This window comes from Bufo bufo, chromosome 5 (assembly GCF_905171765.1).
Source record: "Bufo bufo chromosome 5, aBufBuf1.1, whole genome shotgun sequence".
Classification (NCBI taxonomy): Eukaryota; Metazoa; Chordata; class Amphibia; order Anura; family Bufonidae; genus Bufo; species Bufo bufo.
Window position 1 is genome coordinate 85,683,765 of NC_053393.1, and position 20,166 is coordinate 85,703,930.

Consider the following 20,166-nt stretch of genomic DNA (forward strand, 5'->3'; position numbering starts at 1 on the left):
CTATCTGTATTATATATACTGTATGAGCTAACTAACTATCTAATGTAGTGTGGAAAGCACAGAGCACAGCAATGTCACTGCTGTCTCTCTCAGAACTGCAAAAAACTGCAGAAAATGGCTGCTGGGGAGGTTCTTATATAGTAAGGGGTAGGCAACTTTCCTATTGGTTGCTAGGGATGTTGCTAAGCTCAGACAGATATTGCAGCCTTCTCATTGGCCCACAAGCAACAAGGGAGGATACTGATGAAAAAAAAATCTAGAATATTTGAGAATACAAATATATAGCGCTATAATTTAAATCTTTGCGAATTCTCGAAGTGGCGATATTCACGATTAAAATTCGCAATTCGAATATTCGCGCCCAATATTACTAATAGACTGTATAACTCATGCAGAACTCATGCACTGTGTATAACACATGACGTCTATGCTCTGGTGAAAGTGGTGAAAGTATATGAAGCTACTGGCAGTGACCGGCTGGTTTACTGCTAAAGGGTTAATGTCTGGTTCACTGCTAAAAGGTTAATGCAAGTTCATTACTAAAATTGTTAGTGTTCACTGTGATACTGACTATGATCTACCCGTATGCACTAGGTAACCCCAAAAAAGCTATGTGTAGGTAGAAAATAGTTAAGTTGGCAGCCTTGAGTTCCTAGCAAGTTGAGCTAGAGTGAACACCTGTACTGTATGTTGTCTGCCAAATAGGCCTAAATAGATCCTGCTCCAGGAAAACACTATTCCTGTGAGTGAAAGCTGCCATAAAAAGCAACGTTGCTAAGGTTTAACCTCTGAGGGAAAGAAGCATTACATTTTGCAGATGGTTGAGGACCATGGAGGCCATGTTTGGAGTCAGTAAAGGTAATGCACTTATACAGCTTTGGACTTTGCTGCTCGTGGTTTGAGTTAATTGCTTCTGGCGCCCACCACACTACTGAGATGGATTGGTCATCTGATCTAGAGCCCCACCCCTCAGTTTGGACTTTGCAGATATATGGAAAAAGTGCATGCACACATGTGGTTAATCTCGAAGATTGCCTTCTGTATCTAGACTAGAAAGAGAGACTTAGAAGAGGTTATCATACTGCCTGGCTCTATAAACATCCTTGTCATATACCTTATATACCTCAGAACTATGCCTTGCACTGATATTTGTACTGTGCCACCCATCACCCTCAGAAAAGAGGCTGTCATTTACCATAATCCAGTTCTGGCCTGGTTCTGGTTACTGCCTTCATCATCCACTGACCTCTGCACCTGTCCACCTGCCTTACATTCTGCCAACCATCCACTATCAAGGGCACCCAAGCCACCACCAGGCAGGAACCCCAAGCCAAGGGTGTGTGCTGAAGGGAACAAAGCGTGCACCCCTCAATCAACTGCAGCCTATGGGAGACCCAGAGTAAGATTAGCCACAGTGAAGAATATAGTGAAGTTTCTCTCTGCAGAATCTAAGGCTGGCAATATTACTCTAATAATTCCAGCTGAGGGGTACAGGATTAAGATACAGTGGGCCAAAACATCTCCAAGTGTGAAGGGTGTCTTAGCAATGTCTCTTCTACTGCAGTAAAGTCTTTATGAAGCTTAAACAGCAAATACCTTACTGACTGACTCCTAAGCTCAGCCATGCCAATTCTGGACTTTCTCAATTCTTTCTTTGCTCTCTCTCACTCTGAAGTACTTTTGGATAGAGGTGTTCAGAACTGATGATTCTCTGGAAACAATGCCTAGTTTTCTGGAGAGTGAGCACATGTAGCTCCTGTACTTCCTCAGCTATCACACTACAAACTACTGACTGAGCTAGGGGCAGACCTAACGCCCTCCTCTAACTTCCTGCAGGGGCTGAGTCAGGATTGTTAACCCCGACTGAGCCATACAGAAATATCCTGGGACATTACATGGCATTTACATATCAAATAACTTTAAATAACATTACCCCACAAGAACCCCTATTCTGGGGTACTGCAAGCTTATTGTAAAATGTCTCATAATAGGTTTTAGCATTTGAATTTTGTACTCAATCTCCTTTTATTGTGCAGATTTATCATACAATAAATCTTTTTAACACAGCAACTTTACTATTGATTGGCATTGAGGAGACTATAATTGGACTGCTGCGGTGAGCGTGACGGAGGCTTAGCAGTCTACGTTATCTCTGGTCTATGAATCTCATACTAAGAAAGATGCATTACACCTTCCACTAAAAAAAATGGTACAAAAGCAAATAGCACTCAGATTTTATTTTTTTCAAATTAAATGCAACACATACAGTGGATAACACGGACAGAAGCATTTGGAGGTCTGAATATCACATTCATATATATGATCCAGCTACTTGTCTGATGTGCCAAGCGATCAGGGGTAAAACGGTGGAACCCCAACAAACCCTATTATAAGTCAGTGGGGTCTGTCAGGCGCTGTTAGGGTCTTGTGACAGATCCGTACTTCATCATGGTTCCCATTTTTACCATGATGCAGATGTGGAGAGAGCCAGAATTGTTGTCATGAAGTCTTCTTAGGACATTCTGTGATCTGGAACGTTTTTAGTCTTCGCTCTTCTAACATCGCTTGTTTCCAGTCAGGTCTGCAGTTCTCCTTTGTTTTCTACAAGGTCAAAATCCTTGTTTCCTTTATTATGTCGTCTTTATTTTTGTCCACTTGAGTGAAGAAAAGATTGACTGTGTTAGAAATAGCCCTCAAAATAAAATATATTTTATAAGGTCTTTTTATTAAACTCTGGTGCAGTCTCATCCCCCAAAACTAAAACATCGAGACAAGTTTAAAGCATTTTAGGCTCTCATTTACTAACGCTCATTTGCCTCATAGTCTTCTGGTGTAGTAGATTATAGCCGCTGTAATAGAAATCTGCTCTCCATGCTCTGCTATGCTTGTAATAGACTTGTGTCTATACAGAGCAGACCAGACAGATCTTCATGGTAATGGAGAGAGCAGCAGCCTGGACCAATCAGGAGGCTGGGGTGAGTCTGAGACCACCTCAGATTCTCTGTAGGCACTGTGGTTAATGGTGCATTTACACGCACAGACAGAGCAGGCAATTATCGGGAAGGAACCATTCCTTCACGATAATTGCCTGCTCATCAGAGAAGGTGAAAGCCGCATTTACATGCAGTAATCATCTCTGCTGTATGGGGAAGAACGATAGCTACTGCAGCTGCTGGTCCCCATACAGAGTGCCTTTTTTCTTGGCAGCAGGTCGCTGTTTACAGAGGACCATCTTCTGTCCGGAAACGATAATTTAGACGTCTGCATAAACAATGATTTCAGCTGATAAACAAGCCTTTTCTCATTCATGGGGTGGACGGCGGCACCTTTACACGGGTTGATTATTGGGAATGAACGTTTCTAGAAACATTCTTCTTTTCCGATAATCTGTCCAATTATAGTCCTGTGTAAAGGGACCTTAAGTTGTAGTCACAGATCACAGCTCTGTCCTAATGAAGCAGAGCCATGCAGCAAACCTTGAGGAAAAGGCAATACCTTAGGCGAGCCTCAAAAATCCCCATTATTTTACAGACTTGCCTGGAAGATGTTCAGGTTATTTAGACAACCAGGGTCTTTCCTGCCTGCTGCTTCCATCCAAAGCCCACCCACCAACATTATCATTATATGCTTACATACCTGGGTGGTTTACTGCAGGTCCTTGTAAAACTTTGAAGTACTCTTAGGTTCCCCTCGACGTGTTTTTTCTTTAGGTTAGGCCATCAATATCAGATCAGTTGGGGCCGACTCCAGGCATCTCCACTCATCAGCTGATTAAAGGGGCTACACCGCTCCAGCAAGTTCTGTGTACCCTTCATTGTTCATGAGGCACAGCTCCTTAAATTTTGAAGTAGCGCCCAATATTGCAGCTCATCTCAATGAAGTCATTTAGACTGCGTTCACAGAAAGGTTTTGTCATACGTTTAATTTACACAAAAAACGTATACGTTAATGGATGCCTCAGTTAGATGCCATACATACATAGAGTTCCATGGTAAAAATCAAACGTATACATTAATGTAGACTTTTTTTTTGCTGGACTCTGCAGTTTGTAAAAATGTAGTACACTATGCTTTCCCACCCTGCATACAGGCAGTACACGGAGGGCTGCTTTGTGGGAGAGAGAGGTACTAAGACCCTGCCGTGCTTCTTCTAGTAGAACTTCTTTCCTGATGATACTTTTCCTCACCACCATCACTGAGGCCTAATTATCATCCCCTCAGCCGACTCACACTCTGGGACTGAGGCACAACCCGGCATACAGCCTGCAACCAGATCATCAATTGTACCCCTTATAACAGCTCCACCTCCTAGTGACGTCACTACTACATTCTTTAGCCACTCGGAGTCCCCCACTCCCCTTGGCCATGGACTATGCTGAATTGCATGTGGAAAGCCGCCACCTGAACCCACAAGCATTACTAAGCACCTATTTTAAAGGTACAGGCACATTGTCGTGAAACAGTCTAAATGCACAAACAGCTCACATTAACCCTTTCCCACCCCAATGAGTCCCCCTGAGAAGGAAAGAAATTTAGGCACAAAATATGTCAACTCAAACAAAACCAATGTCCATCTCCTGTAGAGAGATAACACACATTAAACACATAAACTGTCTACGGTGATACCTCTGCTAGGTTGGGTGACCCTCCCTACAGTCCAACAGTGCCTAAAAGGGGCCTCATTTTTATATAATCTATGGGACCCCCATCAGCTGTTTGGAGGATAGGAGTGGAAACTATTTCAAAAATAATATTTAATATTCTTACAACATTAAAAAAAAATCTGACATTGCACAAATCGTGACAAAGTTTCAAAATCAACGTCAAGTTATTTCTTTTTCCCCCCTGTGCTGCCTACATGAGGCGGTATATGTGCCCGTCAGAAATAAAAGGCCAGGCAGTCAGTGTGCTAGAAATGATTTGTTAAAGGTCAGAATAATAGGCCATGCCTGGAAGGTTATTGGAAATGCACTCTGCTTAGATTAAGAAGATTAAATGACCAAGTGGTGAACGGTAAAGTCTACGCAAAATTCCACTCTTTCCTCACAGACCTTAGTTATTGAGGCATTAAATAGAACGGATTTTGGGGGAGTAGATTGTGTTGTCGGGAATAAGCTTTTTGGGACACTGCCTGGAGGCCTTCCACCAGAAATCACGCTTTGTTTACTCTGTTCTGCTTGTAAAAATATGTTTTATACCTGGGATTGGGGGGAACGGTTCTGCAGCAGATTTTTTGTTAGAGGGTTGAGATTTTACCGTTGATGGCCGATCCTCAGGACAACTCCTGGCACCACAGTCAATCAGCTCATTTGAAGAGGCTGCAGCAGTCCGTCGCCTCTTCCAAGGCCACTGATGTCACATGAACTAGGCGCTGCTCAGTCCCATTCAAGTGAAAGGGCTGAGCTGCAATACCTAGCAAAGCCACTATACAGTGTACGGCGCTGTGCTGGGTGAGCTGCGAGGAGGCCGGAGCAGTCACAGGAGCGCTGCAGCCTCTTCAAATAGTTGGTAGGTTTTGATGCCAGTTGTCATACCCCCACTGATCAGATATTGAAGACCTATCCTGATCACAGACAACACCATTAAATGGATCACACCGTCTCTAGTTTGCATCAACATCCTTTAAAATGATCATTTTATCATATGTTTTGTGGATTGCAATATCGAAGTAATTGTGATCAAAATTCATTACCGCAGTCCCTGACATTTAGTCTTAAAGGGGCAGGAAGCCACGATTAACGGGAACCTGTCACCATGAAAATGCAGTCCAATCTGCAGGCAGCAGGTTATAGACCAGGAGGAGCTGAGCAGATTGATATATAGTTCTGGGGAAAAGATTCAGTATAACTTGTATTTCACTCATCTAAGTCTCTACTCATACTGAGCCAAGGAGTCATGTGGGCGGTCCTACTCAGTGAGTGTGCATACACTGATAGTAAATTAAAGATGGAGGGGTTAAAAAATAATAAACAAATTTAACTCACCCCATCCACTTTGTCACGTAGCGGATCTCCTCTTCTTTCTTCTTTCTTCAGGACCTGGGTAAAGGACCTTTGATGATGTCACTGCGCTCATCACATGGTCCATCACCATGGTGATGGTCCATGTGATGGATCATGTGATGGACCATGTGATGAGCGCAGTGATGTCATCAAAGGTCCTTTACCCAGGTCCTGAAGAAAGAAGAGGAGATCCGCTACGCGACCAAGTGGATGGGGTGAGTTAAATTAGTTTATTATTTTTTAACCCCTCCATCCTTAATTTACTTAGCATTCTGTATTAAGAATGTTATTTTCCCTTATAACCATGTTATATGTGAAATTAATAAAGATCGGGTCTCCATCCCGATCGTCTCCTTAGCAACCATGCGTGAAAATCGCACCGCATCCGCACTTGCTTGCGGATGCTTGCGATTTTCACGCAGCCCCATTCACTTCTATGGGGCCTGCGTTGCGTGAAAAACGCACAATATAGAGCATGCTGCGATTTTCACGCTACGCACAAGTGATGCGTGAAAATCACCGCTCATCTGCACAGCCCTATTGAAGTGAATGGGTCCGGATTCAGTGCGGGTGCAATGCGTTCACCTCACGCATCGCATCCGCGCGGAATACTCGTCCGTGTGAAAGGGGCCTAAGGGTCAAGTCCGGGCTAGAACCCTGGAGCTGGAATGGTTGATACCTCACCCTTGAGAGTCAATTCGTCTTAACCCTTTGAAAGATCCTGAGGGCGTTTAGATTTCAGCAAACAGCAGCATCTTTTGGCCATCGCTCTGCATTTTATATAGGTCACTCAGGTTCTCAGTCTATTACATATGGGTCAGGAGAATGTGCCATGTGCTGTATATGGGTCACTGGACTGTACTTGGTGCTGTACATGTAGCAGAGCCCATTGTGCGTGCTGCATAGTGCATAACAGATCTGCTTTTAAAGTACTATATTCGATTTTTCAATATAACCTTTGCCTCCCTTTACTATATCTATGTTTCACACACAATGCTACAGATGTTTGGAATTGATGAAGGTCTAAATGAATCAAAGTAAAAATATATAAAGTATTAAATTGTATAGAACAGGGATAGGCAATCTCTGGCACTCCAGTTGTTGTGAAACTACAACTCCCAGCATGCATAGTTGCTTTGTTTTTCTCAGGACTCCCGTAGAAATGAATGGAGCATGCTGGGAATTGCAGTTTCACAACAGATGGAGTGCCAAAGGTTGCTGACCCCTGGTATAGAACATTTTGAGTATATGGGTGCTATGCTACTGTGATCTATGGAGAAGCTCTGACGGCACTGCTGGAGTCCAGGAAGGTTGGGTGACTTAAAGGGGTTATCCAAGATTTTGATATTGATGGCCTCTCCTCAGAATAGGTCATCATTATAGTATCAGTGGGCGATAAACTCCCAACATCCCCGCTGATTAGCTGTTTGCAGTGGTTGCGGTGCTGCAGCCTCTTCCTCGGCCAGTGAGGTCACATTCATCGATCACTTGGTCAAGTGAATGGGCCCCAACTGCAATACCAAGCACAGCCACCATGGAGCGTACGGCGCTGTGCTTGGTAAGGCCTGTTTCACAAACCGTATCCGGCATGAAAATCAATGTAAGTCAATGGTGCCAGATCCTTTTTTTTTTTTTTTGGAAAGCGAGGGTTTGTTCCCTTTAGATCTAATACAACCGGATCCGGCCGAAATGGATGCATCCGGGTGTATAAAATGGCACGGATTGATTTATTCCCAGTTTTCAGATCCTCTGCTGGATCTCAAAACCGGAAAGCCACAATGCAAGTGTGAAACACGCCTAAACTGTGAATGAGGATGTTAGGAGTTGGACCCTCACAGATTAAATATTGAGGATCTATCCTGAGGATAGACCATCAATATCAAAATCCTAGAAAACCCCTTTTAAAGAGCCTTTTACCCAGACCTGTGTGTGTTTAGAACGGGATATGTTTATCCATTCTCCTTGTAGACAAGACAAACCCATCCACCAGTTTAGATCCAGGAGACATTTGGGTTGGAAAGGTCTGAATTGAAATGGACCTTTTCTTTGGAAAGTGATGTAAGCTGTCCAAACACAGATATATGCCAGTCGAAACGCATTGATTTGAGTGGGAACAAATGACCCTCTAATATGTATGGGCCCTCCTGACTCTCCCCCAGGGGCGTAGCTAATGGTTCATGGGCCCTGGTGCAAGAGTTCAGCTTGGGCCCCCCCCTTCCCTCAGTGCTTTGTGGCCAGGGGCAGGAAGCACAAGGCCTTCGTGCTGCCCGAGGCAAAAATTGAAACGGCACCCCCTTGAGCCAGAGGTGTAACTTGACCAGCATGCATTTTCTATAATACTGGTGTCTTCTTATGCACCACAAGGGTCTTTGGGCCCCTTCAGGCTCCTGGGCCCGGTAGCGACTGCTACCTCTGCACCCCCTATAGCTACGCCCCTGCTCTCCCCTGATGGCAGATGTCAAGGATCTGGATCAAGCAAGTTGGATTTCAACTGCCCAGACCTTTTGTTCTTAGGGAGATAAGCTGCTGCCTGAGATGTCTGCCAGCAGCATCCTCCCCTCTTCCTACAGAGAACACATGCTTGCTCAGCCGTGCCGCCATGTGTATGAGCGGACTGCTGTCTTTGGGTTTGTGCCCCTTGCCAGTGCAGAGCAGGGTACTAGTTGGCTGAGTGAGAGGACTATGGAGACCACCTGGTTGGTGTAGGAGAACTGGCTTTTGACCTCCTGGATAAGAGCTTATTTACATTTTCTGTTTCCCAGGGACCATTACCTGACCTATAAGACTCCCTGCACCAATGGGGCAGTCTCCACAAGCAAAAACCTAATTCCCTCAGACTCACTGCAATCTTTTAAAACACTTTGGTCTTGCCTGGTTTTTCCAGACTTGGATTGCAGCCATCATAGATATCAGTTACTCATCGTAGGTCTGGCTCTCTCTATTGACAGCAAGCTGGGAAGTGTAGACATGGTAGCTATTCGTGTGAACGACCGGGCACATATTACATGGACACAGCTATAATTCAAGCACTGCTCTGAATTCAGCTTCAGTTCTAACAGAATGCATACGAGTTGTTATAAGATAAAGGAATGGCGGATCTCAATAGCGGAAAAGGGAAAGCGCAGATGTGAAATTTGCCTAATTGCATTTTCCTTCCACGTGTTAACGATATCTCTGCCTTTCTTGGATAGTTTAATTCTCCTTTCTATACTCCTGTGTCTGACTTTCTGCCCTTTTCTCCAGTACCTTCTCCATGCAGATACATTATATTATAGTTACAGTGGATTCTCCATCACATATTCTATCTTTAACGTATTTTATAGCCCATTACAGATTCATGGATGCGTTCAGAAAATACACGTGAAACATGAAAATTTTTAATATCGTGCAAAAGTCCATTTATTTCAGTAATGCAAATGAAAAGGAATTGCATTAATGCAGCTTAAAATTAGAATTTTGTGAAAAGGTTGAATATTCTAGGCTCAAATTGTCACACTCTAGTCAGCTAATGAATCCATCCCCCTGAGCAAAGGGGACCTCAAAATTGAGACTTTGAGGTTTCATAAGCTGTAAGCCATAATCATCCAAATTATAACAAATAAAGGCTTGAAATATCTCACTTTGCATGTAATGAGTCTATCTCATATATTAGTTTCACCTTTTAATTTGCATTACTGAAATAAATGAACTTTGCACGATATTCTAATTTTTCGAGTTTCACCTGTATAATGGGTCTTACATCAGCCTGTTGATTTCATTAAAATCTTTCTAACATTAGATGCGGTGCCTTAAAAAAAATCTTGGCGCGCCGGAATCGTGACTTGTTAGATAGCCCCGGGGGGTTTGTGTTACACTCCAGGCCAAACAGAATCTAACCTTCCATTGTGCTGGAAGAAGAGCAGAGATGTGGCCATTAATGACTAGAAGCTAGGGACAGCAGAAGTACAGAATAATGAAATGAAGTCAATAAATCTGCCATTCACCCTGGAGTATGAGAGGTGTTCCAGATGGTTATTAGGACTAATACCAGATAGGGGAACAAATAATGAAACCATTGTGTATGACCCCGGCCTTACACATCGGCAGCTGGAGGAAAGGCCTCCGAGCTTAACATGCAAATTGCTTCATGCCAATAAATCAGAGGCTATATTCACAGATAAATACAATGATGCAAATGCTTCAGAAACTACTTGGAGGTTGCACAATGTGATCCTTCCCAAACTCATTTCATGATGTTCCTTCTGCAAATGCATTAAATGGAGGCGAAAAGAATGAGCTGGGGGGGGGGGGGGGGCCATGATAGAAGATACAGATATGAAAAGCAATTGGCAGTCGGTTGATTGCCCTCATTATCGGATAGGATGCGCTGACGGCGCACATATTTGCACTTTTTGGCCCAGATTTATCATGCCTTCACTCCAAAATTCTAGTTTCAAAAAGTCGCAAAATGGGGCTATTGTCACTTGCACAAGAAGTTAGTAACTTTTTGCACTGCAGTTTAGAAATATGGGTGTGAAAGTGGGAGAGGTTATTAAAAAGTCACAAAAAAGTCACAGTCTCACTCCAGGAGGAGGGTGGAGTAGGAAAGCTGGAGGAGCTTTTCTAGACAAAAGTGTTCGATTTGAGACAAATTTATGAAACAACTTGAGACATTTGATAAATGGGACATAAAGTACTCCATACAGACTCAAGCAAAAGTGACTTCAAATATTCCTTTGATAAAAAAAATCCCCCCTTTGTGTATCTATCCCCCTAATTCAAAGGGTTGGTCATAGCAAGTACAGAAGGTTCAGCTCCATTTACATTACGTCTTGTCTTCTGTTCTATAACGGAGCTGTGATAACTGTGCCAGATGCATTTTTACTTAAATAGGTTATCCTGTGATTAAAGGGGATCTGTCACCTAGTTTTACCCTATAGAGCTGCGGACATGCACGGATACATCTCCGCTAGCATGTCCGCAATATACCTGTCCCATAGGGCTGTGTGGTATTATTTTGGTTATAAAATGTTTTTATTGATATGTATATTAGCCCAAGGCGTGGTTACTTACGGTTAAGGAGCCCAGCGCCGCCCCCTGTGAAGGAGCCCAGCACTGCCCCCTGTGAAGGAGCCCAGCACCGCCTGCATCCAGGAATCTCCTCCTTGCGCACGAAGTTACAGTGCCGTAATCTCGCGATGCGCGAGCTAGCGCCTGCGCAGTTCATTCACTGAAGCTGATGCCAGCAAAGGCAACGAACACTTTGCCGGAACTGCGCATGCGCCAGCTTGCGCATCGCGATATTACGGCACTGTAACTTCGTGAGCAAGGAGGAGATTCTTGGATGCAGGCGGTGCTGGGCTCCTTGGGACTGAGCATGGGACAGAGATGTTACTGAGGTGGACAGAGAAATACGGAAAAGAGCAAACAGCAGGTGGCGCTATACAGATGGATATTATTGAATAACTCACTGGCTATACTAAATTTTAATTTACATGCAATTACAAAAGTATTTAGATGGAGATGCTAGTTTAGTTTCCACCGAAAAACCTAAAACTGACCTGAAACTAGTAAATTAGAAATTCAGAAGTAGTTTCTCCTGCCAATCATCTTCCACCCTTCATGGTCCACGTCTTGGGACAGGCTATGTACTAGTATATGCTAGGAACAAGCAACTACTATAGACAACATGAGACCGGCACAGGAGGTGAAGGTAGTCGGGAAGAAGAGCTGTCAGCCAAAAAAGCATTCGCCCGACAGCTATTGAAGGCAGAGGAGGATGCTGGCAGGGTGGAAGGAGGACATGACTAATTGAATTGTTGCCTCTATTATATTTAGGGCTGTTGTTCGGCCGCAGTTGCTCTACTGTTCTGTTTGCAGTTTTGTTGGATTCTAAGATGTCCTAGTTGTGTAGAGCTTTACTGCCCATAATCCAGTGTACGGCTGTAATGTATGCAAATGTCTCACATCAGTTCATTCAGTCTATACAAATGTTTTGGAAATGAGCTTTGTCAGAGCGGATTATCTTCTTCAGTCCTAGTACTATTACATTCAAATAAGGTATTTGCAAAACCCGTAGCGTCAGTCCTCGAAGCCGTGATTACATTCTAGGGATTTCCACTCCATCTCTAGTACTCCCAGAGTTACGTATCTGCTTTCACACTTGACGTCTCCGAGATGCGCAGATGGAATAAAATATATACTGTACAGGACATAACAATACTGAACCACTATTTTTATTTTTTGCAAAACAATGGGAAAAACTAAAAATTTGATTTGGATTTGATGCGGTTTTTATTTGTAAATCTGCACAGCAGGTCAATTTCCGCACAGAAAAAAATCTGCAAAGTGTCCATGAGATTTGTGTACTGTATTACTCTGTAGTTTTTCCTCACAGGAATCCGCACGGAAAAAAAACCACACCTATTCCGCAACGTTTGCAGGTGGCCGGAGGGTGCCTGCATATGGGGCACATTTACAGTATGTGCAGAAAATACATAGAAAATCCGCACCAAAACTGCACAAAAAACACACTATTTATCATATTTTTTGTACATTTTTTATGTGGTTTTTGGTGCGGATTTGGAAAACGCAACAACAATTGACATACTCCAGATTTCAAAATCCGCACACAAGGTCAATTTACAGAAAAGAAAAAAGAAAAGTGTACATGAGATTTGCCTAATCTCACACACTTTGCTGCCACTGTATTACACTTCAGTTTTTCCGCACAAAAGTCCTTGCTGAAAAACCGCAGATATTCAGCATTGTGTGTAGGCACCCTTAAAGGGACTGTGTCATCAGAAAATGATCTATTGTTTAAATCATGTTTTTATGTTTAACATATTTTTTAAAGAATTTTTGATTATGTTATTTTTAATTTCCCATGTCAATATCTACATTTAAACAAAAAAAACATAAAATCCTGCAGCTTTCGCACTGGTCACTAAACCTAATAATAGATGTTACTTCTTGGTCTGTACAGATCACTTTACTGCAGTTACCTGCTTATCTGTCATTCTAATCCTGCCTGTAATGATATCACCTCTGTGTATAGATAAGACAGGATCCTCCATTCACAATAGGTGATTGTTAGAGCTTATCTAATCTTTCTTTGTACAATGACCTCTGCACAGGTCACAGAACACGCCTAGAAAACTCTCCCATAGAAGTCAATAAGGTCCCCTCCTGACCATTGTGTCTATGGCCCATGGGGCTGCCGTAAAGCAATTTTTTTTTTATGCTTTCTAAATGCTAAGAACGGCTCAGCCAAGATGGCCGCCCCCAGAATCATGTTCAGGAAATAGAATAAAAAATCTGCAATCAGAAAATAAAAATAGATTAGAAGAAAAGGATATGTGTTAGGTCCTTGCGCTCTTCCCTTCTCCCAGTGACATCACTGATTTCCTACATGCAAATCCCATGCAGGTGCAGAGTACCAGTCAGCCTGCGCCTGTGCATTACAATACCTACTGTGGGGATCAGCATCATGGTTTGTACTGCGCATGCGCTGCTGACCTGCGCAATACAGGGACACTGGAAGAGCAGTACAGGAGCCCTACAGCACATGTGCAATTGAGCGGCAACGGTCAGGGCCCCTTTTCTAATTGGTGGTGGTACCCAGGTGTAGGATTGGCCGAGTGGTATAGGGTGGCCTAAAATGTCCCTTTATGTGTGTAAGTGAGTGTCATGGTGCTTCTACCTGGATACGGCTGGACCCCAGGCTTTGGCTCTGAAGCAGTCATATAGGGGGGAATATTTGAGGAATTTGAAGAAATAATTGAGTCCAGACCTTGTGATGAAGTTGAATAGCAGCTTTACTTTGGTAAACTTTCACAATCTTCAAACTTTGTCTTGGTCCCAGTAGGCTTTGGCATTAAAACTCTGGCAGGCAAACTCAACTCTGCTACATCTGTTGCTCTCTGGCGCTGCTGTGCTGACAGGACTGCTGTATAACTTAGCTTCTTCTTTATGCTGCAACTTCTCTCTTTGTAGTCTGTCTCTTAATTATGTCAGGGAACTCTCCTCCTGGCTCCTAAGGCTCTAAGCTGTGGCCTCCACATCGAGCAGAGCTGAAGGTGCTCTGGCTGGCTTGGCTTGGCCTGGGCACGTCCAGCAGGGGGTAAGCTAGACTAACTAAAACTGATCCCAACCCTTCCTGCAGGAAGTGGTACTCGCCCACTCCTCCACAGAGGGGGGTTAGAATGGAATGGTAATGTCACGGCTGTATGTGAGCAACAATAGTAATTCACAGTACAGAGCAACTGACTGGACCCAGAACTAGGGAGGATAAAGGGTGACCCCTGTCCGACCCTCAACGCTTTCCCTATTCTGCTAAAGCACATGCCCGGATCCAAATGGCGGAACGAGGCATGCCCACGTGCCTAAGACTAATGACCACTGTAACCCCTACAATAGTGGAAGGGGCACGGCCACCAGTGCCCTACTCAGTATATGGAGGGAACCGTGGCCACCTCAGATCCAGTCAGAAAACAAACAGGAATACAACAATGTCTGCACACTTAGCTGACGGTGTTGCAGCCGCAGAGATGACGGATCCAAGGACAGGCTGGCAATATCCGGAGTGCTAGCTGCAGCAGAACACAGGTCCAGTGAACTGATAGCTACAAGTGAAGAAACTAAAGCAAGAGCTACAACTGAAGTGAGAACTATAATCCACATCCTATCATAGGAGGAGGGGTGATATAAGGAGAGGGAAATCAAACACATGAAGAACAGCTGTGGTGAAGGAAACCAAAAGTAAACAGAGTAGTGAGAACTCCTCCCAGCTCTAGTAGTGACATCATCACAGGGGTGGAGAAACAGAGCTGTGAGAACGTCCCAAAGCTCTGGTAGTGACAGGTAAGTTCCATTCTATCTACTTACAGCTCTGCTGTGTTTGCTGCCACCTGCTGGTGAACCAGGCACATTACATGTGAACATAGTTGCATAACAAAATAGGAATGCACATAGTGGAGGACCTGGAATAAATACACAAGATGACATGAGGTTAGACCAATAAAGACAGTAGCAAGGTGCAGAAGTGGTAACACCACTCTGGGGTGTTACACTGTCACATGCGCAGTACATACTGTGAAGACAGTCCCCACATTACCTATTGCAATACACAGGTGCAGAATGAGTAGTTGCTGCGTCTGGCAAAATTTGGATGCAAAAGATCAGTGACTTGGGAAGGAGATGAAAGCGCAAGGAGCTGCTCAGATAGATGTCTAGGGACTGGCATGCAGCTGATGTTTTATTGGCAAACCCTGAGCAATAGAAAGCATAACGGCAGTCTTAGGAAAGCTTCCCAGATGTTCTGCTGCCAGGACTTTACTGTCTTTCGGAGTGGTGTGAACTGTGAACGGCTTTTTGTATTTCACATAAGCGATGCACAGGTAGTGGAGCAATCTTCCAGCCGCAGAGGAGAACAGATGTCATTTCCTTCTCTGCAAGGACTCATTACTTGCATTGTCCCTGCGCTTCAATAAATCCACGTAGTAATGTTTCCCTTTATTGCCCAAACCATGTGTTGTCATTTTCTTTATAAGTCCCAAAGTGTATCATACACTGGCACACATGGGCGGTATTTTTCTACTCTCTGACATCTCATGTGACAAGGCAGACTCCCACTGTTATAAAGTCACGTAGGACCTTGAGTTGTCCTCTTCTCTAAAGTTTCTGTTTCTATTCAGCCAGTTCTTCGGTGACAGCCACCAGTATGGCTACCAGGTCAGCTCCTGCAGGAGATGGTCTGTGTGGAAAGTTTGGTTAGTTTTTCATTCATAGATTACTGCACAAGGGGGGCAGATGTGCCCTGAGCAGAACTGGACTATCTCTGTGGGCGCCACAAGGACAGCTATATTTACTGTCCCCTCTTGCAGCAGCACGGGAGGGGAGAGGACAAGAGTGGTGGTGGTTGCCATGATGGGATCAGTAGTACTCATGGTGGCAGTCCTTATATTGGTGCTCCCTGGGCCATGCAGTGGATGGAGGGGGACACCCTTTTTACCCCTTTTTAATCCCCCCCCCCCCCCCGAGGCACACTTGGTTTGGGTTCTCCTGTCTGGTGGTGGTTGGGGTGCCCTTGGTATTGATATGTTTTGGGGTGCAAGGCAAGGATCCTTTGTGATGCAGTATGATATAGGTGATGGCGCAGTGCGATGATGAAGCCGATGAGGCTCAATTCTTCTCTCCTTCAGAGGCTGGCACTTGTCTCTGTCTCTTTCATCCAGTTTCCTGGCTCATATTTGCTTAAACACTGCTGCTATCTCTTTAGCTTGCTTCTTTCTACTTTCTTGCTCACCAGCTGCTATTTACACACTACACACAGCTACGAAGGGTGAGACCAGCCCCCACCTAGCAACTGAATCTAGGGCTGTCAAGTGAACTCATTACCCCCATATACAGCCTTTGGGAATTTAATTGCATTGCAGTGACATGAAACCCTTATAAGCAGCGAACAACCGGGTCACTGCACTTGCTTTCTCAGAAACAGACAAAACCATGAAGAACTGTAGTTGAACTGAATTCCTAAAGGGGTTATCCCATGATCTGTATCTATTACTTATGTGAAGGATAGGTGATAAACATCAAAGAACTGAGGATCCAAATGTTGGGACACCCTTGGATCCAGACAACAAGGGATCCCTGACTCCCCTCTTTAAATGGAGCAGTAAGGCTCATGTCGGTCCACCGCTTCATTCATTACTGTGGGCCCTTTTTGTCAACCCCATAGAAGTGCAACATGTGGACTACCGCTCCATTCAGAGAAGGTATTCCGGCACCACTCATTGTCCAGTTCCTCAGAAGTCCCACTGGACACTTGGCACCTTCGTAAAGCTAGTTCATATTTGGCTGATGTTACATTTCTATGCGCTGTCTCTCGCTGCTGCTGCAGAAAGCTGAGAAAGGAAAGCCAATAATCCGTTTAGATGAAGTTCCCTCTTTCACGAGCGTTATGACCTGAAGTATATGATAGCGATATGTGTAGGTAGAGTTTTCTATTCTGGAGCTTCTCGAGTTAATGGTGAGGAGCAGTGGCTAGGAAGACACATTCATCCAAAGCAGAGAAGATTTATGTGTCCCGGTCTCGCTCTGGAAATATCTTGCACAATGTATAACTGCAGAGTGAAAGCTCTCTGGTAATAAATGCATCTCATTTCCATTATCTGCCCTTTTTTAGCTCGCCCAGATCCTGCCGACCGAGGAGAATTTCTTGCTGTTCTTCAGACAACAGCTGAAGTCAAGCGAGGAGTTCATGCAGGTAACTGAGAAGTGTTCGCTTTGAAAAGAACATGTAGACCTCCAGAATGTGATGAACCTATAGGCTATGCAGGTTATACATTATAAAAGAAAAACATGCCGTCTTTAGTCATGTGTTTGTACCACGATGTTTGTATTATGTAATATTTTAGGATCATGTTCTCAAAGTTTTATTTGTATTACAGTTACAAGAAAAGTAAATGAACCCTGTAATGACCTGGATTTCCTTGTTGACTGCTGTTAACATTTCATCTGACTGTTATCTAAGTCACGATTATAGACCAATATAGCCTAACTAAACTAATAGCACACAAACAGTTGGACAGTTTATGTCTTTTTTGAGTAAACATTCAAGTGCAGAGAGAAAAAGTAAGTGAACACCTGAAATTAAGAACCTATAGATCTCCCTTTGGCAGCAATCACCTCCACCAGACATTTCCTGTAGCTGAAAATAGGATTTGAACAACACTGAGGAGGAATTTTGGACCATTCCTCCCTGTAAATGTGTTTCAGTTCACCAATATTTCTGGATGCCTTGCATGCAAAGCCCTCCTCAAGCCATCACACAGCATCTTAATACAGTTAAGGTCAGGACTTTGGCCATTCTAGAACTCAACCCTTATTTTTCAACCACTCTTTAGTTGATTTAGGCCTCTTGCATACGACCGTATGGCTTTTTCAGTGTTTTGCTGTCCATTTTTCCCAGATCCGTTTTTCTTTTTTTTTTTTCAGTAGTGTTTCCGGTTCCGTTCCGTTTTTTTGTATGGCATATATAGTACACAGTAATTACATAGAAAAAATTTTCAATAGATGGTTCCGCAGAAACGGAGCGGATATGGAAGACATACAGAGTACATTCCGTATATATGTGTTCCCTTTTTTTTGCGGACCCATTGACTTGAATGGGGCCACGGAACGTGATTTGCGGGCAATAATAGGACATGTTCTATCTTTGAACGGAACAGAAAAACGGAAACACGGAAATGGAATGCATACGGAGTACATTGAGTTTTTTTGCGGACCCGTTAAAATGAATGAACGCAAAAACGGAATGTAAACGGAAAGAGGCAGGAGGCCTCCTTCCCTCAATAAAGGGAAACATTACTACGTGGATTTATTGAAGCGCAGGGACAATGCCTTGAATCATTGTCTTGTTACATCACCCAACATCTCTTCAGCTTGGGGTCATGGACAACTGCCCTTATATTCTCCTATGAAATGTTTTCATGCACCATAGAATTTATTATTTTAGGGTGCCATCAGGGGTGTAGCTAAAGGCTATTGGGCCCTCGTGCAAGAGTTTAGCTTGGGCCTCCTTCCCTCAGTGCTTTGTGGTGAGGGGCAGGGGACCACATAGCCTTCATGCTGCCTGAGGCAAAAATTAAAACGGTACCCCCCCCCCCCCCCCCCTCATGCCAAACTCCTGACCTAAACCCTTCCCTCCGGCCAGAAGTGTAACTGAAACAATCAGGGCCCCGATGCAAAATCTATGACAGAGGCCTCCCAGCGTGAACTTTCTATAATACTAGTGTCTTCTTATACGGCACAAGGGTCTTTGGGCCCCCTCAGGCTCCTGGGCCTGGTAGGAACTACTACCTCTGCGCCCCCTATAGCTACGCCCCTGGGTGACACCATACAGTACATATGACACTATATGACACTGCATGTGAATGACAGCTACAGCCATCAGTCACAGCAGAAGGAAGGGTCTGTGGAGCAGCTCATACACTGAGCCTGAAGCACTGCAGCCAGTGTGCCCGTCACTGGTGCACTTCCAGTAGAGGAGCCTGTGGCATTCAAGGTTTATTTTATCACCCATTGTGTTGATTAAAAGAAGGGGCGGAGATATGTAGTCCCTCATGTCCCCTGTCCATACTTAGGTCTGTCAGCAGTTCTGCAACTACGAAACTGCTTGCAGACTTTCTTTAAGTTCTCCCTGTAAGGGCTCATGCACACAATCATATCCGTTTTGCTGTCCCCAAATCGCAGGTATGTAAAACATATATCCCAGCCATGTGCATGCCGACATTTTTTTTTTTACTTGTGTAGAAAGGTCCTATCCTTGTCTGCAAAACGGAGCGGGCGGGGCACAGAACAGACATATGGATGCGGATGGCACACAGTTTGCTGTCTGCATCTTTTGCGGCCTCATTGAAATGAATGGGTCCGCACCCAATGAGCAAAAAAATGTGGATCTGATGTGGACCAAAAATACAGACATATGCATGAGCCCTAAGCCAGAGGAGACCTGAAAAAAAACATGTGCCACTTTTGTCAGTTTCCATGATAATAGATTAGTAGGAATATTTTGAGAATGTTCTCCGATGTACGGTACTTCTGAAATGTTTCTAGATTTTTAAGCATTTGCCATCAAAATTCATTTAGTGATAGAACTATTTTTTCATCTATTTTTTATTACTATCCTGTCTAGAAATATTCCAGCTTTCACACTGGCTACTAGAGCAGTCACAGTTGGCTCATCAATCGGTTTCTGTTGCTCACTGGTCAGCTTTACTGTACATACTGGGGCTGAATGTAGAGAATCATCTCATTTTCATTAGAGGGGAATTAGATAAACTAATATAACTAGGACAACTGATGAAAAGTGTTTTGTAGGTAGTCAGCCAAAAACAACCTGATTTTATCTGTTATCTACTAGCAAATGTCTTTGATGTGCCCAAGCGGCACATGTAGAGAAAAACGACTGACTTTTTGGTTGCAGTACTTGACAAAGCATTTCCATTGGGAGCAGGACACCTTCACACCTACCAATTTCCTGCCATCCATCCTTCAGGATCCTTTTACATTGCTTTTCTTATTGACTTCTCTATAAAGGCCTGTGGGACGTGTCATTGGCGTATCGTTAGCGAACATCGTCTGGTTCAATAAAACATGTGGATTCAGATTTTGAAATGAAACAT

The 20,166-nt window shown here is 43.9% G+C and overlaps 1 protein-coding gene across 1 annotated transcript in view; it reads left to right on the forward strand.

Moving 5' to 3' along the window:
* Positions 1 to 20,166, forward strand: part of CALB1 (calbindin 1) — a 64,897-nt gene that overhangs the window by 19,439 nt on the left and 25,292 nt on the right. Inside the window, exon 4 of the mRNA XM_040433301.1 lies at positions 17,166 to 17,246. Coding sequence (XP_040289235.1) covers positions 17,166 to 17,246 — 81 coding nt within the window. The remainder of the gene's footprint in view (positions 1 to 17,165; positions 17,247 to 20,166) is intronic.